This window comes from Mesoplodon densirostris, chromosome 3 (assembly GCF_025265405.1).
Source record: "Mesoplodon densirostris isolate mMesDen1 chromosome 3, mMesDen1 primary haplotype, whole genome shotgun sequence".
NCBI classification, from domain to species: domain Eukaryota; kingdom Metazoa; phylum Chordata; class Mammalia; order Artiodactyla; family Ziphiidae; genus Mesoplodon; species Mesoplodon densirostris.
In genome coordinates this window covers 78887268-78910237 of record NC_082663.1, presented here as the reverse complement: position 1 = coordinate 78910237, position 22970 = coordinate 78887268, and the positions used below count along the sequence as shown (strand labels likewise).

General features: G+C 38.9%; 1 protein-coding gene across 3 annotated transcripts in view; it reads right to left on the bottom strand.

Annotated features, from left to right (window-relative positions):
- Nucleotides 1-650: 650 nt before the first annotated feature.
- Nucleotides 651-22970, bottom strand: part of RHOBTB3 (Rho related BTB domain containing 3) — a 56190-nt gene continuing 33870 nt past the window's right edge. For 2 of the 3 annotated variants that reach the window (XM_060093170.1, XM_060093171.1), the window contains exons 8-12: nucleotides 21131-21251; nucleotides 16191-16364; nucleotides 12849-13015; nucleotides 8445-8541; nucleotides 651-3562 (exon numbers count right to left, since the gene is read on the bottom strand). In XM_060093170.1, coding sequence (XP_059949153.1) covers nucleotides 3447-3562; nucleotides 8445-8541; nucleotides 12849-13015; nucleotides 16191-16364; nucleotides 21131-21251 — 675 coding nt within the window. In that variant the 3' untranslated portion in view covers nucleotides 651-3446. Of the gene's footprint in view, nucleotides 3563-8444; nucleotides 8542-12848; nucleotides 13016-15725; nucleotides 16097-16190; nucleotides 16365-21130; nucleotides 21252-22970 lie in introns of those variants that run through there. The other variant, XM_060093172.1, reaches the window with a different exon arrangement.

The window sequence follows — 22970 nt, the reverse complement described above, 5'->3', positions numbered from 1 at the left end:
TTTTGATTTGCATTTCTCTGAAAATTAATGGTCTTGAGAATCTCTTCATGTACCCCTTGGCCATCTGTATGTCTTCTTTGGGAAAATGTCTATTCAGAACCTCTGCATATTTTTATTTGGATTATTTGGGTTTTTTGCTATTGAGTTGTATGAGTTCTTTACATATTTTGGATACGAACACTTTACCAGACATATGACTTGGAAATACTTTCTCCCATTCAGTAGGTTGCCTTTTCATTTTGTTGGAAAGATCCAAATTCTCAACCCTCTATTATGTGAGGTTGCTTCTCCATTTCTCAAAAGTCTTGCCCCCAGCCAACACTAAAGCCTATAAGGGCTCATTTCTAGGCTACATAATTATCAAAGCATTTTTCTAAATAATTGCAGTTATTTTTGTTAAGAGAAATTCTGCTACCAGCTGTTAAAGGTAATATAAATTTCTTTATCTCATCACACACATCTACCATATCAACAACATTCTAAATATTTTACACATAGTGGTTTTCATGAAGCATAATTATGCTTGAGAAATACAAGGCAGAATTCCCAAAGTTACTTCAGCAATTCAACAAGGTGAAAATAACTACATGACACTGTGTTGAACTTGTTTTAAAAAAAGGTTTATTTGTTACAAAAATGTTAAATACTAAAACTAAAAACATATAAATTCATGTCAGGCTATATTAAAATACACACATACCCTTCTTTGCAAAATTATTAAAGATTGAATTAAACAGATGCCTTAAATTAAATAAAATACTCTTGAGGATGTTTTTTATCTAATTAGCTATATCAGTGTAGTGTAGTTTTTAAAACTACAGTTGAAAAGTTCAGCTGTCTTGGAAGTCAAATTTATCCAATTCTTCAGTTTTCTGCTTCTGCCCAATATGAAGCCACCATGCTGGCTTATTAGAAAGGGTGAATTTCAGCTACGTTACTGAACCTTCTATATTATATGCCTACTCTCTACAATATGAACACAGAGTAGTCAGAAGTATACAAGGGTTATATAAGGTGAAAACCTGGCCCAGAAAGAAAAAGCCTTAGTTCTACCATACAGTATCTTCTCTAATTAAAATGATTGGTAAATATATTGAAGCAGAGATCAGCACAAAGCATACATTCATCTAGAAATAATCTTTCAATTAGAAAAACTCAGAAAGAGCACTCATTTCTCTAAGATAGTCTGTAAGGTTTTTTCTAAAAAAAAAAATTCTTATTATTTTAAATTGAGTTAATTCAAAGGTATTGAAGAGTCTAGTCTAATTTGATTACTGTTCTGACTAGCCCAGGAGAGCTGTGACATCGGGGTGTCTGAGTTACTCACAGGTGGCAAACGACTTTCATAAGAAAGACTACACACGCAGCACCAGCAGAGCACCAGCTCCCAAACCCAACTTCCACTTTTGTCCAACAACCTAGAAACTATCTATGGTCTACTGAAATGTTAAATAGTATTTTCAAGAAAATATTTTGCCTTAGAACTTATATTTTTTAATTTCCTAGATTAAAAGTTAAGACCGACTTAGAATTTTAAGTGCTGTAATTAATGCAGGGGTAAGAAAATGCTTATGAAAAGCAAAAGGCTATCACTGCATTTTAAAAGGCCTTAAATGTGAATGAATTTCTAAAAATCTACTACAGTATCTATTCTTTCCAATGCTAATCTTTGTCAAGTGGAATTTGTCAATAGCTCATTAGCTCAAGTGAGTTAAATACAAAAAATTAAAAATGCATTCCAGTAATATTTATCAACACGATCCAATTAAAATCAGGTTTCTTGTAAGATATTTGTAGGGGATTTTTACTGTTTTACTCTGACAGTGTTGGTATACATCCAAGGACTAACTAACTGTATAGTATTGTGTCTATACTATGGTATAAAACTGTTTAATCAAACCTTTGAACAGTTGGAAAAACTATGTGTATTCTAAAGTCACTGGAAATTAAAAGAAAAATATATTCCAATACCGAATTACAGATGAAAACGATGCTAACAACAAACAGTAATCTGGTTTTCCATCTCTCAGCTTGTGAGCTTCTGATGTAACTGTTTCTGTTGACATGTGATACAAGAGAAACTATAATTTTGTCCTCTATCTTAGTACCATTTTCTCTACATGTAACAAGTCTTGATTTATATCCTTTCTCTGAACTTATTAGATAATCTTGAAGGACAAGATTCACGCTATACCTCATCAAATACCCTTTCAGTCCTCAGAAAGAATTCACACAATTCAAGCCACTGACATCCTAATCTTAGTAAATATACTGAAAGAAGAAAAACTCTTGAGCCTTTGACTGCAAATTCTCCAGAAAGCGTCTTTTCCTATGAGCATTTTTATAAGTGCATATTAAAGTCACACTGGTCAGTCACTTTTACCAACATCCTGGTCTTAGAGAATGATCAAGAAAGTATTCATCCGTGTAGTGCCAGAATTGTGAGTGTTACAAAGTGAAACCAACATGATGCATTTCTCTCTTGCCAGCAGAGGTGGCAGAGGAGCGAGGCCATGGGCGGTACAGACTTTCCCATGGGGAGAACCCCATGTGATCTCTTCCCTCAGCAAGCTTCCTTCTCTTTCCTTGACATCAGTGCCTCTTTTCTGCTTTCAGAGATAATAATGTTTGAGCAAGAAAACATACCCTGCTAGGAGATATGCATAATCTGGGGGCCCAGTACAGAGTGAAAATGCAGGGCCCTTCTTCAAACGTTATTCCAAATTTTAAGATGGCGATCGCAGGGCACTGAACCAAGCATGGGGCCCTTCTAAGCACGGGGCCTTGTGTAAGCACACAGGTTACATGGCCACAAAGCCAGTCCTCTATAGATTTCTTACCTAATCAGAATCCCAGGGGAGAGACAAGGTGGCTCAGCTGGATTGTTCAGATAAAAACCAGATTTTTTTTTCCATTATGGTTCAAACACCGTCATTGATTTGGAATGAAGTGGCATTTCACTTTCAAAATCCTAGGCAAATTTCTATTCCTAAGATCTCAGCCTGATCAGTCTTCTCCTAGATTTCTCACTATAGAAACAGTCATACTGGGTCTTTAAAAGGCCCTTATTTTAATAGAGCAATTAATCAGATATGATGAAATTTCTGTATTAATCCTACATGATTTTTTAAAAATTTAAACATTTCTTAAATGGAAGGGGTATTAATATCACTAAACCAATAGGGCATCTTAAAGGGAAAAATAGCTGTACACAGCCTTATATACTCGGGTGAACTCTTAATTTTAGTCTATGGTATATTTTGTTCCCTTTTAAAATCATAATAGTAGTTTTTTTCAATAAGAACTAATAAGCACATTAAGCTATATGGTGATTTTTTTTTTTTAACTCCCATACTGGTTGCAGTCACAAGAATTTTCCTAGAACCCAGAAGTACCCCATTCTTCATAATAACAAGAAAAAGTGTGTGTATATAAAAACTCCAGGGTTACATTACTAAGCAACGACACTTCCGGGAGTGAATATACTTCCTGTATTCCGCAAGCTGCTTCAAGTACATATTTGATGGCCATCTGTGCTTTTCAACAAAACTGCGTTCTTCCACTAAAAGTTTCAGAAAAAGAATATTAATTGAATATATTTTATTTGGGATCAAGTTTCGATATTAACTATTGGTTTCCTATGTAATAGGTGAGATCCAAGCTCTGCTGTATACTTCCTCCCCTCCCCTCAGTCAGTCATCAGTATTTATGTTATTCTGTGATTCACAATTATATACTGTTTTAGTTTTTTTCCTTTAATTAGTTTTCTTTGTAGCTAACTCAACCTTCCAAACTCTTGAAGTCCTCTCAATTCTGTTTTCCACGGGGCCACAGTTATCAGAGGATCTAGCCATTCCTATGGGGGGGGGGGTGCTGCCCTGGAGATCCCTCTCTTCAGAGCCCTGTACCCTTTTGCCTTCTATGCCTGCTTCATGCTTTTGCATTGGATCCCTCCACTCCTGGATTCCAGATTCTTCACTCTGTTTTCTCTAGGTTGGTGAAGCACAACTTTTATTAGCTTCCTGAAGCGGAGTATGCATAAGAAGTATTTTTGAGACCTTGCTTGTGATGAAACGTCTTTAATCTGTCCTTACACCCAATAGATCATTTGGTTTGGTATGGAATTCTGGGTTGAAAATTTTCCCTCAGTATGTTGAAGACAGTACTCCACTGCTTTCTAGTTTCCAAGCCTGTTAAGAACTCTACTACCATTCAGATTCATGGTCGCTGATAAGTGATCTGTGGGGTTTTTTTATTCTGTAAACATTTAGATTTTTCTATTTATAGTCGGTGTTCCTACACGTCCCAGTGATAGACCTTGTTATTCATTAAGCTGAGCACTTAGCAGAGCCTTTTAATCTGTTGACTCAGTTCCTCGGTACTGGGATAACTTCTTTATTATTTCTTTGATAATTTCCTCCTCAGCACTGTTTTTCTTTTTTCTTCCTGTATTAACTTCTATTACTGAGATACTTCACCTCCTGCACTGAGCCTCCAACTTTTTTAAAAAACCTTTCTCTGTCTCTTCATCCTTTTTGTCCTACTTTCCAGATTTCCTTACTTTTATCTTTCTACTCTTTTATTTATTTAGTTGTTTGGTTTTTTTGTTATGGTTCCATTTTTGCTATCCTAATTTTCAAGAGCAACTTCTTGTTATTTTATGTTTTTTTTAAATTATGGTAAAATACACGTAATATAAAATTCACCATCTTAACTATTTTTTTTGTTTTTCCGTCTTAACTTTTTTTTTAATCTTAACTATTTTTAAGTGTATAGTTCAGTAGTGTTAAGTACATTCACATTGTTGTCAACCAATCTCCAGAACTCTTTTCATCCTGCAAAACTAAAACTCTATACCCGTCAAACAACTCCGTTTCCGCTTCCCCCAAGTCCCATCAACCACCATTCTATAAACTCTGTCTCTATGAATATTGTTTCTTTTTTATAACATTCTATCCCTGTTTTATGAATGTATATCTCTTATTCTTTGAGGATATTAATTATAGGGTTTTTTTAAGGTTTTCTTCTACTCTTTGTTCTTGTAAGTTCCTTCTCTTCTGTTTTTATTCATTTTGTTTTGTTTTTGGTATTCATCTTGCACATTGGACACTGCCTCAAATATCTGTTGACCCTCAGTTGGCCTCTTTATATTTAAGAGTGAGATGCTAGAAAGCTGTTTGGAAATCTTTTGGGCATGGGCAGGACTTGCTGACTGGTGGAATACACTGTAGCACAACTGAACAGACATCCACTGGGTTAACTGAGAGAATTCTCAAATGACTGCACCTACAGTTTTTTATGTGAGGTCAGGGAAGGATGCTTCAGTTTCATGCCCAGAGTATGAGTGTCAAAGTGGTAGTCAAGGTGGGAGTCAAATACCCAGCTGCCAGAATTCCAGAACCTGGATATGGGAAGAAGGCTGGAGGGTTACTATATAATGTGACACTTTCACATGATCTCTATGTTTTCAGTCCAGCTCCTTGCCCCAATCTCAGCTATACTCTGAGTTCATGATTCTATAACTTTTTTGGTTTAACTTATCCAGGAATAAACCTCCAAACTCCTGTGATGATGAGGGAGAAGCACTTGCCTGCCTGGGTGGGATGGAGTGGAGCAAAAGCATTCAATGAATCCTATGGCTTTCAGCCCCAAGCCTCATCCTGCTTTCTGAAATACCAGGTACCTCAAATTTCTAAGGCTTTACAGTATTCTGCTGGGTGAATCAGTTTGTTTCTCATCAGTATTCCCTTCTGTGAGCACTTAGGTTTGCTTCTGCTAAGTCAGTTTCCACTTCTCCATCTACTGTTTGACCCCGTCTATTATAATTTGTATTAACAAGGTCTTGATCCAGGCTGCAGGGCCTGGATCAGAAGAAACAACCTAGCTGCCCAGGGAAATTAGTTGTAGGTTTCATTAGGGAGCAAAGGTGACATAAGGCTGCTCCCTCAGTTAAGATTAAAAAACCAAAGGCAAAAAAACAGAGGAAACTTGTCAGAGATGAGCTCTGGTAGCCAGCAAAAATCAAAACGAGACAAAAAACTCCATAATATATAATATATAACATAATATTGAGATAAATTAAACTGTGATAATAACGAATCCATAAATGCCAAGGGTAACATATTCCTGTGCATTGCTGTTTGTTTTCATATAAAAGTCCAGTATATAAAATATGCCTAGTATTTAATGAACTATTTCACTGAGTTCCGATGTATCGGTGCCAGCATTAACCTGAGATCTTTTCCAGTCTCACTTTTAAATTTCTAAACACCTCTAAAGAAGAAAGATCCCCAGTTAAGGGAAAACATTTCATAGAATTCCAATAATAATTTGATGATTTTTGAAGTTGGAAATGAGCAATTCTTTAAGGAAGCTGTAAAGAGACTGTAACAAGAACCCTTTTCAATTTCAAGTGACCATGTGAGGTAGGCCAAGAGTCAGGCAACAGGGAGGAGAGGAGACTATGGCACCATGGAGAGGACACGCGCCTTTAAATGAGTAGCCACCGCTCAGTTCCAGGTTGCTGCCATGTGGGAAGATGCGCCCAGAGAAGCCAGATCTTCCAACTTTGTCAAAAGAAGCCAGAAATTTGGATTTTCAAATGTGACATGCTACAATTTTTAATACTGACACTAAAAAAATTATAATACCATGTGGTCCAAATAAAATCCCTTAGCAAGTTACATTCAACCCATAGACTGCCGGTTTATGACTGCTGATATAGACTATCAAATTCTCCCTTACCCACAGGGGCTTTCTTTTTCTCTGCCCAAAAGGACACATCACAGCAGGTCCTGGACATGAACAAGCACCGCTAAATCAGAGCACTCAGGATACTGTTTTAATTCCCATCAAAGGAACATAAGACAATCACTGACACAGCCTCATTTTCTTACCCTGCCTTCTCAACTTACACCCTGGAGTCCTGCTTCTCACTGTGCCAGATGGTCATAACATACTTTATAGGCAATTGTATAAGTATCAGAATAAAATAAAGATTAATAACTCAAAGGATTTAGAGAGCATCCTTCCCCCAAGGTTGTAATAGTACTCTATGTGTATCACATATCTACACAAAATAGTAAGTAGAAAATCATCTGACTCGTCTTTTACAAATGAAGGTGACCTCAGGTGGCATAATAAAGGGGGTCCTAAAATCAAAATGTTCATTTATTTCATTTTTAATTGCCTCCTTAAAGAATAACTGTGTAAGAATGCCCCTTCTAACTAACAGCAAGGGGAAGTATGCCTTATGTTTATGAATGAACTTTGTTTCTTGCACAAAGTAAATGGTTAGTAAATATCTATTGCCCTACTATGATTTATTATGTTACTCTTCTGCACTAATAGTTAAACTCTATGTAAACAGCCTCCCAATAGGCATACAATGTTTGTTGACTGGCTGAATACATCTGCCCCAAACTGTCTGTTTCTTGGTTTCCTTAAATATGCAATGAGCAGCTGAATGAAACCAGAGATGCTCACCTCTTCTAGCAGCAGATTCTCTTTTACAAGCAAAATTTTACATAGAATTCTAAGATCTCAGCAGATCAAAGTGGAACCACTCTGGATGAAGGTGGGAGGGAGGAGTCCAAGAATAGCAAGCGCTAGCCTCTCCTCCCCTCTCCCTCTTCTGCGCCACCCACCTCGCTCTCTGCCCCCACCTCACAAGAACTGCGGGCATCATCGCCAAGGAGGTTTCTCCACTTAGAGTTTGAAACTACTTGACTAGGAGATCTTTAAATTCCTTCTCCCTTTATCTTGATTATTCCTTGGGTCTATTCTAGGCAATAACATAAGCAAACCATTGTATCTAAACTGTCTACTTTGATGACTATTCTATTTTCATTTTCTTTCAGCTTATGAAGCACTCAGAAGCTCACCCTTTGATTGGTTTTAATCTTTATAATTTACCTTAAAAAAATCACATTAAGTATACTCTCTGCTCAGTAAATTTTGCACCACTCTTTGATCAATAAAAAATTGTTATTGTTGAATGATATAATGGACTCCTGTAGAGACAGGAGATACCAGTACAACAGAACTATATACTAGGGATAATTTTTTCTTTTTAAGAAGAAAATTTAAAAAGCTGTACTATTTAAATTTTGCTTCTGACTTAGGTGGTTAAAACCAAATCTCATTTATCACAACCAAATGTCATGTGAGGCCCCCTTCTCTCTCTGCTTCAGAAAAAAATGCACTTAAAAATGGATGGGAGCTATGAAACAATCATTAGGAAACTTCTCGTGTAACACAGGTCAAGCTTCTTATGAAACACCGGTTACTATAAGTGTCCTCAATTACCACACTGCATACTTAAAAGGAATGTCTTGCACTGACTTTTTATTTTTAAAAACTACTATTCCTACAAATTATGTCCCAAATCTAAGAACAAAGAACGTAAAGGTTTTTCGTTCCAAAAACATTAATTAGCAATCTACCTGAAAGATCCTGAAATTCAGGCTTCTGACTGAAGATGAGGTAGTTAGTGGCAATGAAATGAAGCAGCCAGGTTGAGAGGCAATCAGAGTGGTGAAACTGCAAGAAAAATGGAAAGTGAAACAATATTGTACATAATGACCATCAACAAGATGATGAGATCGAGAGAATAGTCCAGGAGAACTCATGGAGGGCCCAATTCCACGTTTAATGTGTCTGTATATGATTCAGCCTTCAGTCTACTCTGACAGCAGAAAGGAAAAGGGAGCATTATTAACAAATAATAATAAAATCACATCAATGAAGAAACCAAATCAAATGAAGAACAAGCTACGGCTGCTATGGTGGCTGAATGTCTTTAAGCAGATGCATGGTTGCATCTGTGGGTAACAAAGACTACTAGAGGTTCCTGAGGACTTTCATTTAAGCTTTTCATCTAAGGTCATGGCCTTCACTAACTGCACTTATATCTGTGTAGCAGAGAAAAGATTATGGTTAGCAAAGGTATACATCTGGCCATATCTCAACAAATTCACCTGCACAGAAAACCAAAGAATATTTTGAGGAGGAAATGTCATCAATCTAAGGGTATGGGTTTCCACATGTAATTATTTCTATGAGAAGGTTATGTCTGAATAATTGCTTTTAACTGGGATGTACTGTTACACTGAGCAGGATTTCCAGCACATTTATCATCCATCCTGAATTCCAATAGCTAATGGAAGGGAAACTCAGAAACTTGGCCATGACATCATTACCTTGGTGCCAACCCAGTGACACTCACTAATCCATCTAACCACGCAATTCAGATTACAGTAGTATGCTGCCAGGCAACTTAGGAACGTGAGTATAGTTCTTTTATTATTACTGTGGTAAAATATACATAACATAAAACTTAACATTTTAACCATCTTACGTGTACAGTTAAACAATAACTCCCCTTTCCTCCTACTCCCAGGCTCTGGTAACCACTATTCTATTTTCTATGAATTTGGCTATTCCAGGTACCTTGTATAAGTTATACAAGTTATACAAAATTATACAATATTTGTCCTTTTTCTGACTGGTTTATTTTACTTAGCATAAGGTTCATTCATGCTGCAGCACGCATTAAAATTCCATTCCTTTTTAAGGTTGAGTAATATTCCATTGTATGTATATACCACATTTTGTTTATTCATTCATCTGTTGGTGGACATTTAGGTTGTTTCCACCTTTAGGCTAAATATAGCTCTTGTAAGGACACTCAAAAATAGTATATAAGCAATAAGTAATGCTAAATTGAAGACAGATTTGTAATCTCAAATCTTAAGAATGAAGCTCAAGTATCACTCTTTTTAAAAGTTATAATGTATGAATATTTTACATATAAATTCACAGGTCCCTCTGATTTTAATTATACAAACTCAATTTTTGAATTGTAAGAGACGTCATGGTTCATCTAATACCACATCACATATTAACAATCTTCCTTCACTTAATGTTTTAGCAGATGAATATGAGTGATCTCAAGGGAATAGAGCAAGAATGTGGAGCTATTTTAACAGAAGCCACCAGCACTACTAGATGGTTAACCCAGAGGAGAAAACCTACCAACAGACGTTCAGAACACTGCCTAAGGGCTGTGACTTCGAAAGAGAGGGAGACCACAGAAATGAATAGCTGGCTATAAAAACATGGTTCAAATGCAGAATTTTGTTTTTGAATAAGATTTAAGATATCATAATTGTGGGCTCTTGGCAAGAGACGGAATGCATCCCACTGGAAAAACTATATTTTTGGAAGAATATGTGCTGACTTGAGAAGACAGTTTAAACTGAAATAAACAACAGAATTTTAAAAAGAAATTTAAAAAATACCATAAACCAAATGCTACAGCATTTAACAGCCCTGTGAAGAATAATAATGGTGGAAAAAGTACCCCAAAACTCACAAGGAAAAGGTCAGAAACAAAACTGGTGGCCTGAAGAAGCCAAATATTAAATGCACAGATTATAAGCAAGAATTTGAGTTTAAAACTTTAATATGAGAGTAAACAGGACTTCATAGGAATCACCAAAGTTTGCCAAGATAAGGTTTAAAGGGGAGGAGGAGTAAGGAAATCTCTACCTCAATCCAAAGGAACTGATCCAATTAAGGGAAAAAAGCCTCTGTTGTGTGTTAAGATTTCAACGTGATGGAAACATATGAACCTGAAGGTAGAATCATGGTAAAGAACTGAGAGAGGTTAAAGGAGAGTTCCAGCTCATCTGTATCAAAACTGCTTATTTGTATCAAAAGTATGAATGATGCTTTCCTGATACACAATACAAAACTGGCAGAGATGACAGAGGGATTGGAAATTTCAATTATTCAGAGAGCTACTGGAAATCTAATTCTGCCAAAAGACAATTTCACCTCCTAGAAGTCAGAGAAGCAATGAGGGAAAGGTTAACTAAAGTTTGACCAACAGATGAACTGGCTGGCGAAGTTGAACCTCAACCTAAGAACTTCAAACAGGAAGAAAATTATCCTGTTTTTGTGATTCATAATTGGCAAATTAGGGACCACCAGGAATAGACTAAAGGAAAACCAGTAAAGGTAGGCTTAATCTTAGCAAACAGAAAAGTCTTCAGAAACAAATAGTAGAATTCAAGAAAAGTTGGTATCTTAGACTTTTAAAATTCAAAGGGAAAAAGAAGGATAATCACATAGTCAAAAACCACACATTCAGGGAATACAGGTCAGAAGAATTTCTGACAAAACAATCATAAGTGATGCTAACGAGGAACTGTGTGTGTGTGTGTGCGTGTGTGGGTGTTTTGGGGGGGCACTTAAAGAAATCAGTGCAACCAAGTAGGAAGTTCTCTTATACGTGAACTATGTAAAAGGATACTACAAGATAAGGAAAGAAAAGCCTGTGCCCATTTTTTAAAAGTATGACAGACTTGTTAGAATGTATGAAAATGATACATCAAAAATGCAGGAGGGACTTCCCTGGTGGTGCTGTGGTTAAGAATCCACCTGCCAATGCAGGGGACACGGGTTCAATCCCTGGTCCAGGAAGATTCCACATGCCATGGAGCAAGCCCGTGCACGACAACTACTGAGCCTGTGCTCTAGAGCCCACGAGCCACAACTACTGAAGCCTGCGTGCTGCAACTACTGAGCCCATGTGCTGCAACTACTGAAGCCCACACGCCTAGAGCCCATGCTCCACAAGAGAAGCCTGCATACTGCAACAAAGACCCAACGCGGCCAAAAAAAAAAAAGGTTGTAAAAATGCAAGAAAAAATAAAAAGAATTTTTAAATCTAGAGAATAGCTATTAATCCCAAGCTCAATGTAATTATATTACAAAGAGAGATTAAGGTTACTCATTTAAAAAAAAATTTTTCCCTAATATTCAATACATATGATCTGAAGATTTGATTATGAGAGAAATGAACTCCAAAATAGTTATGGAGATAATAAGAGAAGACCTAGGTGCTTTAAATGAATTCCCTTACATTCTGAGCAATAGACATATTGATTAATAAATTCATCTCAGCGTGGAGGCAAGCTTTTAGCTGTCACAGAGTCAGTCCTTTGCCCCATTATGTGGCTCTATTTTAGCAACTTGGGTGAAGACAAATTGGTCATATTTTCCTAATTCTGGATGTCAAAGTTCATAGGGACAGTCAGTATGTTGTACGCCAGATAATATTTTACAAAGTCCTGATCGTCTGTAACAATGGATCAAATATATTCCTATGAAAAAGACTTAGAAAGTTCAGCTTAATGCAAGTTCAGTACCCATCAATGTGCCATGACTGCTGCAACCCTACAACTGTCTTAGGGCAGGCGATGGAATGGTAGGATAACTCCTCGTACAATGAGACATTTCAACAAAAGGTGTTTGAAAGAATTGATGAAGTACACCAATACCTCCTACAAACAACCAGAACTTTAAAACATGCTCGTGAAGTGAATGAATGAACGAATGAATGAACGAACGAACAAAAAAATGAGTTCTGCATAACCATCTCTATCAGTATGTACGGACCAATCCTGTCATTTTCCATTCAGGAACCCTAAGATGTGATCATTTGAGGGAAATTCAATGTAAATTCTGTTTTCTATAATGCCTATACAAAATAATACAGCACCACACTCAACTGACGCTAATAAGGGCCACCATTCAGTTGAAAAAATTCTGTATTGGTAAATCCTACCTCCTTAGAAAGGGATCTGCTCAAAAACACTATGCTTCAAAATTATCTAGCTGCAGAAATTGTTGTGAGGGCACATTTACTTCATTTAGCCAAATTTCCAAAGTAAGACAAGCACTAATATATCTCTTAATGAACAGAAAAAATGAGTGAAGTAATATAATTTTTGTAATATTTTTTTAAAAAATCAAACAACCAGATACATAGGGCCAATTACCTTGGCTTTTTTGAGCAGGTCGACTATATCGAGGTTCATAGATGCCAGTTCCCGGCTTGGCATGCTTTGCAGCTGTGTAATGATGAACAGCTCACAGATGTGCTGCAGCCTGGACACTTGGTACATCTCTGCACAGATCAGGAGACACATAGCCTGGAAAATGCCAGCTGATGCAAGAAGGGAAATAAGAGAAAATGGACCATAAAACCATTTCTTTTATGACCTAAAAACAAAACAACAACAAAAAAACAAAAAACAAAAAATGCTGACTATATCATCCAATGTAGAATAGAATGCCTAAAAAGCCTTGAAGGGGTAAGTCAGCAATCTAAACTATTACTCCATTTTAAAAGGAATTCATTCAAGCCTTCACACACAGAAGTGAATCTGTTGCTGCTGTTTTTAATTCTCCAGAGAAAGAGATTCTACAATTGCCCTTAATAATCAACTCCAGGGCTACTGGGTAATTCTGTCTGCTAGCTATACTAAATCCTTGCAATTTTTCTTCTTCTGGCTTTAGTCCCCAGGTTTGCTTGTTTTGTTTTTATTGTGGTAAAATAAACGTAACATAAAATTTACCATGAATCGTTTTTTGTCTTTTTTTGTTTTTGTTTTTTTAATTTATTTTTTGGCTGCATCGGGTCTTTGTTGCAGCATGCGGGACCTTTTGTTGTGGCGCGCAGGCTTCTCTCTAGTGGTAGCGTGTGGGTTCTCTCTCTCTAGTTGTGGCGCACCGGCTCCAGGGCACGTGGGCCCTGTAGTTTGCGGCACGCAGGCTCTCTAGTTGAGCCCGGGGTTTAGCTGCCCAGTGGCATGTGGGATCTTAGTTCCCTGATCCGGGATCCAAGCTTCGTCCCCTGCATTGGAAGGTGGATTCTTTACCAGTGGACCACGAGGGAAGTCCCTAGCATTAAGCAGTTTTAAGTGTAAAGTTTAGTGGCATTTAAGTACATTCACGTTGTTGTGTAACCATCACCACTACCTTCTGCAAAACTTTTTTCTTCTTCCCCAACTGAAACTCTGCACTCATTAAGCACTAACTCCCCACTTCCCCTTTCCCTCAACCCCTGGCAGTCACCAAGGTTTTTTTGTTTGTTTTTTTAACACTTCTCTGTAATTCTTTCTTGTCCCTCTTTAAACTCCTTACATTCTTTGTAGCTAGGAACCAAGAAGAGTGTGTATGATAACTATTTATCATAATGAATAGATTATTTTTCTTTCTGCAGTTTTCCCAATGCAGATTTTCCAGTATCCAGCTTAATTTTTTGATTATTCATTTTGACTCATTTCCCCCCACACACACACTCTCACCTTTTACCAATTTTTAAAGTGTTTTGTCTTATAGTTATTATTGCTTTTCTGAGCATTTTTTCTAATTAGTAAGATAAAACTTAAAATCCAAAGCTTCAATTACTCCAGTGAGAGGATGATTAAGAAACCAAATTTCCTTATTATTTCAAAACTGGTCAAATTTTTAAATTTAATATATAAATTTGCCCATACTGAAATAATAAAATACACAATAACACACGTTCTGATGAGAATCAATGATGTCTTTTTTTTTTTTTAATGGCTGCATTGGGTCTTCCATCGCTGTGCGTGGGCTTTCTCTAGTTGCGGTGAGCGGGGGCTACCCTTGGCTGTGGTGCGCAGTCTTCTCATTGCAGCAGCTTCTCGTTGCAGAGCACAGGCTCTAGGCGTGTGGGCTTCAGCAGTTGCAGCATGTGGGCTCAGTAGTTGTGGCACGTGGGCCCTAGAGCACGCAGACTTCAGTAGTTGTGGCGCACGGGCTCTAGGGTGCGTGGGCTCAGTAGCTGTGGCTCGCGGGTTCTAGAGCGCAGGCTCAGTAGTTGTGGCGCACGGGCTTAGCTGCTCTGCGGCATGTGGGATCCTCCCGGACCAGGGCTTGAACCTGTGTCCCCTGCATTGGCAGGCAGATTCTTAACCACCACGCCACCAGGGAAGTCCAATGATTTCATTTTTATTAAACAGAAATGATAAGCCAGTCTTTAACACTGATTTTGTAACTGGCTCCAAAATACTCTATAGAAAGCTGCAAGACCATAATTAATTCAATTAAAAGAATGTTCTGTTCTGGAACTTCTAAAACTTTTCACTAGAGGGCTCATGACTAGTTTAAATCTTAGGAGATTTCAATAACGAACATTGGAAGTCTTCCAAATCTAAAATTAAAGCAGTAAACCTGAAGAGAGGTATGGTCAGAAATGTGTATTTTCTTGGCCAGGTTCTGTAACCAAGGTCTCAGGCTCCTGGACTAAGCCACCACGGGCTTATTCTAGTTGTGTTTGTGGTGGGAGCCATCTGGTGGCCAAAGGACAAAGACTAATTAAAATGGGCTTCCTCGCCTGCATCCCAAGGCTCCAGGCCTGTTGAAAGGATTCTGCAATTTCTCCAAAGTGCCTTCAGCTACAGGAAACCTGCAAGATCTGTTCCAACCTGAAGCTGCCATAGACAGTTCCTAGTTAATGGTGAGTAGGAAAATAAATCCTACAGTCCACTGGGCATTCTAAACCATTTAGGAAAAGTTTTTGGATAAGTCAGTTTTAGGAGAGTCTGACTCTAGAAGTCAGGAAGAGTCAGACTTTTTAGGTTTTTAAATAAAAGTCAGAAAAAGGCCATCCTCTGGGCCAGAGAGATGAGCAAAGGAGCCTCAGAATACTGAAATTCCTTAAAGTGCCTCAAACAGAAGTCAGAGCCATAACAGCAGCTGCCCAGCCCTTTTCTCCTCATGAAAGGGACAGTGTTCTTTTTTTTTTTTTTTTTTTTTGCAGTACGCGGGCCTCTCACTGTTGTGGCCTCTCCTGTTGCGGAGCACAGGCTCCGGACGCGCAGGCTCAGCGGCCACGGCTCACGGGCCCAGCCGCTCCGCGGCATGTGGGATCCTCCTGGACTGGGGCACGAACCCATGTCCCCTGCATCAGCAGGCGGACTCTCTACCACTGTGCCACCAGGGAAGCCCAGGGACAGTGTTCTAAGGAGCTCTCTGCTCCAGTGTGTAGAAGTGAAGTAGCCACTGGGTACCACAAGACACCTCCGTTTCCAGGGTGCCTACAGCGATCAGCATGCTGTTGGTGCTGGCTGGGACGTGTAAGCTTATCCCAGGGTCTGAGCGCCCAGAAGAGGTACCCAGTCACTGCTCTTCCACGTGAACTGACTGAAAGTTCATTGTTGTCCCCAAATCACCTTCACCTGCATTAGCACATTCCATGACGTCAACTCTCATACACCTTAAACAAAAAGAGATTTCATAGAAAGCAATTTCTCAAAATGGGTTATCAGGAAAGAGTTATGAGATTCTATCTAACACTTATAATGGCTCACCTGGGCAACAGGAGTCTGTGTATAGGTATTCTAAGAATGACAAGAAAGTCTCTTTGGAAACACCATAAACTGGAATCAGAACACTCTTTGCTTCCATGTAATTCCCATTAAACATGGCTGCCATCACTTCACACCGGGCCACCAGGACGGCCCTGTGGGCTGGCACCGTCGTACCTGTAAGGTTCGACAGGGAAACAAAGCTAAGGGAGATAAACTTGCAGAGTTATTGTCCTAGCAATTTTCCTTCTAATTAGAGTGGTATTGCATTAGGCACAGCTAAGCTGATATTCAGAAACCAGATGGGGGTGTGATAACCTGTATTAAACTTTGGAGACTTTGTAGCTTTAAAATAAATTGAAAAATTTAAGAGTTCAAAAGTTGACTTTGAAACCAACAATTTGCAAGTCAGGCAATTATTCGTTACTTAGTTTTTATTTCCTAAAGATAGAAAAACTGAAATGCAATATTTTGCTTCATGTCTTTTTATCATGAAACATCTGTTCTTTGCAATTGGCTTGAGACACCACCACCCTCCCCTGCCCATGTGTCTCACAAGAAAACACAACCATTACTCACAGTACAGTCCTGGCTGGGCTTCCCTGTATCAGAAACAGTAAACCATCCTTAGCCTAAGTAGTCCATAGATCACAGCAGGAATGGCAAGGGAATCTCTTCTGGGGCCAAGGGGAGCATTTCAGACTTCATGGGTGATGTGGATGGGGATGACCTAGTCCCCTGCTTCCTCCCTGTCAAACTACCTCCACAGGGAAACTCTTTCCTAAATGAACAATGCCTGCCTGCTTGTGGGAGCACCAGAGCGGCTTTCAATTTTAAAGGCCCCTCAGTGTACACCCCTCACTGAAGCTCATTACACTAAACTGACTCTCCAGTGAAAGCTTGCTAAGCTCTCCAGCTACTGTGCCACCGCACCAAGGCAGTGCCAGATGGGACGCATGTGGCCCAGGGCTCACAGGTGGAGAAGCAGTTCTTACCACTCCCCCCACCTTAGGAAACCACGAGCCCATAGTGAGCCCTCAGTTCAATCTAGATCAGATCAACAGATCATCACCAAGCATCCACCATGTGCCAATCACCATGTTTGGTACAAAGGTGAGAAACATGGAGCTACCCTGGTTTGGAGCACCCAAGCTTTTAGTTTGGTGGAAGACACCACAGCCAGTTTAAGTGACAAAACTGTGCCTTTCCAGAAAGTAACACTATGAGTCAGACCACTCTGCTCTGCCCAAGACTCTTCACCTGGCAGCCCCTAAATCTCATACTTCTCAGGGACATATATTCTTCTCCAAAATATTTACAATTACTGTTCTTCATCCTCTTGAAATCCATGCAAAACATCTGGCTCAGAAAAAGAAGAAAAAAGTTCCACATAAACCCAGTGACTTTCTCCAAAGACAATAATCCCTCAGGATCCATACGCAGCGCCTGACAGTGCCAGTTCTGAGCTCACTGCTTGGCACTGTCACCCACACAGACGCACCTCCCCCAGGAGGGCGCAGGGAGAAGCCACAGGAGCTCTCTTCCAAGGTCCTCACACCTACGAGCAGGCAGCCTCCCCTCTCAGCCCCTTCCCCTTCCTCTCTGCCTCTTTGCCTTTAGGTCACCTGCCCTCAAGGTTACAGTGTCCATCTCTGGGGGATAACCAGTTTCCGTAACTAAAGCATGATGGATATATCTGTACACGGCAATTAAAAAGGAATTCAAACAGATCGCGATGTTATTTGACTTGCAACTTTAGTCTTAAAATCTTAAATAGGGAACCATGAAAAAAAGAAAAAGAAAATTAGAAGTATGGCTTAAACAAACTAGATAACCTATCATTTGGATTAAGCAGAGGGATTTAAGATTGGCAAGAAAATACCTAGTAGATAGTAGTAGATGGGAACGAAGCTTGATGGGTAACCTTGAAATTTTAACAGAAATTTTCCGTTGATGATGTAGTTACAACAGAGTTACAAAACCAGCAACAAAACACTCGGTACCTTAAAGCATTTTCAAAGGCTATTTCAAGCTTCGAATTTAATTTGAAAAACTATTATAACTCCAAGAAAACATCCATTTCTGTTTCTCACCTTTTCAAACTACTGTTTTGGTGTTATAAATTGTTCTATTGTGAAACTGTAGTACAATACCTCAGTATAGTCACATTTTTAAACATTGTATATAAACTGTATAAATGTATAAGCACTGTATAAAACATTCTGAATGAAAATAATGCAATGATTATTTATGCAACAGCAATAGGATAGAGCTGAAGAATTACTGGGGGGAAAAAGACATCAATTTTCAAGCTAAGAGATAAACATGTCCTTTCAAAATGTCAAGGCCTAAAGTAACTTTCCTTTGGAGTATTTAATTGTTGTTATTGTTTTTTAAGAATGTTTTTTAAGGAAAAGAGTTTTAAGAGTGAAACAAAATTTAAAAGCCCAAGTTTCTAGTAACTTTGCACAGATTATCAAAGATCTTTGTTTTTATTATATACTAAAATAAAACACTACATTTGTCATACCTTCTTCACACTACTGGCCAAGTTTCAAAAATGAAATTTTTAGAATCATTTTTTGTTTTATTCTGAAAACAGGAAACCTGCCGAGCTCAAGAGAGATTTAGAATATGTGCTAAGTAAACAAGACAGAATATAACTCTGTAAAAGTATTTTTCACAAGGCACAGATTCAAATGTCAAAAGGAAACATATCTTTCTACATCAGATCCAGAAGTTTACCATGACTAGTTTTAGAGCTGCTTTTTTTAAAAGTATTTAATGGAAAAAGATACAAACTCAAACAACAAATTGTGGGTGGTAGTTTTATATATATACATACACACACACACATATATTTGTGTGTGTGTGTGTGTATGTATATATATATATATATATATATATGTATATATTTGTATATGTATATATTTGATGACTATTTATTTCAGGGATAGTAAATAGGTTTTATATCCCATGTCAACTCCAGCCAGTTGTCAGTGATGCCTGGAACATTTTTTAAAAAGGATTTGCTGCAGCCCTCGGTTCAGCACACAAAAAAAGCAGTGATCTACCAGTGTTGGATGCCACTGTAGGGGATGAGTAGTGGAGTCTGCCCATCAGGCCTCTAAACACACCTTTATATGCACCATTTCCATCTCCATGACCACTCACCACTCTCCCAGGTAGAAACCAGTATCCCCACTTTATAGGTGAGGAAACAGAGGATCAGAAATGTAAAGTAACACAACAAAACCTATTATATAGTAAATACGCATCCAAGCAAGACCCTGACCTGGTCTGTTACTATCATCTCATCAAGCTTAACACTAAAAAGGACCTTTTAGAATCTACATGGTTCACTTTCTCCACTTAACAAATGAGAAGACTCAAGGCCACACATATTAAGGACTTGCCCAAGGACACACACTGGTTGGCATGCAAAGCCAAGGCTAGAGCTAGGGCTCCAGACCCTCCTCCAGAGCAGACAACACTGCTGCTTCTACACACTGGAAGCTGCCCTCCCCACACTTCTCAGAGTGCGGTTTGCCTCTCCTCCAGCTGCTGGCAGAGAAGCTGTTGCTGGACCCTGCTTCCACTCATTCCTGCTTCACTCTGCTCCTGATTCCCTTGGAGGCCTTGGTTGTTGAGCTGAGGAGGCTACAAAGGGCACTAGAGCAGCTGCCGTTCAGCACAGGCATTACAAGGAACCCTTGCAGATCCAGCGTCTGCAAAGGTCGGGTGTGAGCAGGTGCCTGCAAAGGGTCGGTAGGTGGAATCATGGAAGAAAAGCAAAAGACTATGAGAAAGGATTCTCCACATCACTGCTGTTTCTTTTCTCTTAACACAACATATATTTTCATGCATTAAATGTTCCCCATGAAAATCTTTTCAGTCGGTTACATTGACAATGTTTGGTGTCAGTGCTTCCTATGCAAATTATAAGCAAATTTAGTCCCTTGTTAGCTTTCTTTTTTCCAAATCATTTTTTATATAATTTCAAGGTCACTCACTGTCCCATTCTCAGTGGCCCACGCTCACATTGCAGCTACTAACAGTAGCTTAGCCAAAGGCACCTTGGAAAGTTTCCAATTCACTGTTTGTCTTGGCAAGTGACCAGAGTTACAAGTAAAGCGATCTTTTTGGGGAAAATTTTTAAAAAGTAAATTCCTGTTAGCTGCCATACATTTCTACCATAAAATTAAATTATATCTTCCTTTTGGTAATAGCCCACCTGAAGTGCTACTTAAGTCATCTGAAACAACTAGCCTTCTTGCATAATTGAAGGTATTTCACAATTCATTTTTAATACTATGCTTTCAATCTACTAAAGTGACCAAAGTATCCAAGCGAATAATCAATAATGGGCATTAAAATAGCTCATGTTTATAAAATTAGGTAGCATTACTTTCCTACAAAGATAAAAAGCAGCTCTCCGTTGCTCTGGTGAAAATTCTGAGTGCCATAAGGAGAAAATGTAGCAATATCTATGGATGCCTGATGTAAGCCAGGCACGACCTTCAACCAGAGTAGTTCCTTTTGCTCAATTAAGAGACCTGAAAAAACAAACTAGAGGTAATATAATGTTAAGGGGGCTGGTTTCAGATGATTCAAAAACTAGGATCTTAAAGAAACACACAAACAAAAATATACAAGGGGGTGATATTACAGATCACCCCATCCCTTGCTGGTGCCTAAAAGTTAATGAAACATTGGGTAAGGAAATAAAAATAAGGGAAAAATATATACATTTCTTTTCTTATTTTAATAAAATATCTCATTTCCCTAGAAAATTTTTGTAGAAATTCAAGCCGTGTTAATCTACATCCTACAATAGAGAACAGTCATTCCTTCACCCAAAATATTTGAAGCTGAAATAGAAAGTTAGGTAAGAAAACAAGAAATAAAAATGAATAATGAACTTTGTAAAAATTGAACTATACCTTGTATTTCGAAGACAACATCAGCAAGCATTGGTTTATTAAGGAAAAACTTGAGGGAAGTGTTATAAAACCACAGAGGTTTTCTGGCTTGATAGGTTTTGCAGTTCCTCAGGCAATTAAACTATAAGGAAAAATAGAAATACAAGGGGAAATGTTATACAATATGCTTTAGTAATTTGCCTAGAGAATTTGGAAAACTGTGCTAAATGTCTAAAGAAGTAATGATTACCTACTCTATGGCATCTCTGATCACAGCTTTCACGGAAACTTACCCTCAAGAACTACATCTGCTACCTGTCAATGAGCAACACTGCCCTATGCAGCACTCACAGTGGTGAAGGAATTGGCTAAGTGAAAACTCGACTCTACAGCTGAGAAGCTGTGGGGTCCTGAACCCCCACGGGCTTTTGTTAGCTGGGAAACAGACAACAGTAGTGCAATCTCATATGAACACCTAGTAAAATATGTTTGCATATACAACCTGCTTGTTTATTCACTAATTAAGAAAATATATACACAAAACTTAATTTGTAATTAAGAAAACATATGTTTCACCTATCACACCATGTCCTACTGCTCACTAGATCCAACATTAAAACACCTGAGAGTGATGGATTAATTCATCCCCGTCTTAATCTGCAAACTTATAATCCTAAATATCTTTCCTGCCCACAGTCATCATTGCTGCAATCTTGATTATCAAAGGTTGCCTGCATCTATAACCTGGAGCTCTACAGAACCTGTCCCATGGCCATACCTGTCTGTCCTCTCACAACTGCTAACTGGCAGGCTCCAGGAACACCATGTCTACCTGGAGGTTTCCAGCCTTCCTCTGCTCCCCGCTCAGGATTTGGTGCTTCGTTTATCTTTTCTGTGATCCTTCAGACAATCCTTTCTGCCAACCCCAGAAACTGAGGGCCAGCTGCTCTTCCCTTACCCATCACCCATTTCCCTGGCTGACGCTCAGAATCTCAGCCTGGGTCAGACTCTGACCCTCTGCTTGGCTAGGTAGGGAACTCAGAAAGCTTTATCCCTAAGAAATAATCAAGCATACAACTTTAGCAATAAGAATAAACGGCACCTACTCCCCACTCTGGGTTAATCTACTATGGTGGGAAGTTTAAATGTTTGGAGAGGGCTTCCCTGGTGGCGCAGTGGTTGAGAATCTGCCTGCCAATGCAGGGGACACGGGTTCAAGCCCTGGTCTGGGAAGATCCCACATGCCGCGGAGCAACTAGGCCCGTGAGCCACAATTGCTGAGCCTGCGCGTCTGGAGCCTGTGCTCCGCAACAAGAGAGGCCGCGATGGTGAGAGGCCCGCGCACCGCGATGAAGAGTGGCCCCCGCTTGCCACAACTAGAGAAAGCCCTCGCACAGAAACGAAGACCCAACACAGCCATAAATAAATAAATAAATAAATAAATAAATTTTAAAAAATAATAATAAAAAGAAGGAGAACAAACCACTCAAAAGTCATAAGGAGAGTGTGTTAAAAAAAAAAAAAAGTTTGGAGAGAAGGAAAAAATGTTATCCTTCCTCCCAAAGAAGAACACACACTCCAGAATGATATCCATGAGCAAAACAGACAACCAAAACAGGATCATACAAATCCTGCTCTTACAGTCTCAGGTCCTACACACAATATACTTTAATACACATTGAAGGAACTCGTGGAGAGGGTTTGGGTGCCTGTCACACATACAGGAGAGAAACAGTGAAAAAGCATCACCAGAACCTGAGAGCTAGCAGGGGCTTTAGAAATCAGCCAGTTTATCCCTCATTTTATAAAAAGCCCTGAGAAGACTTACTCAGAGCCACAGGTTATTTGTGGCAGACTCACA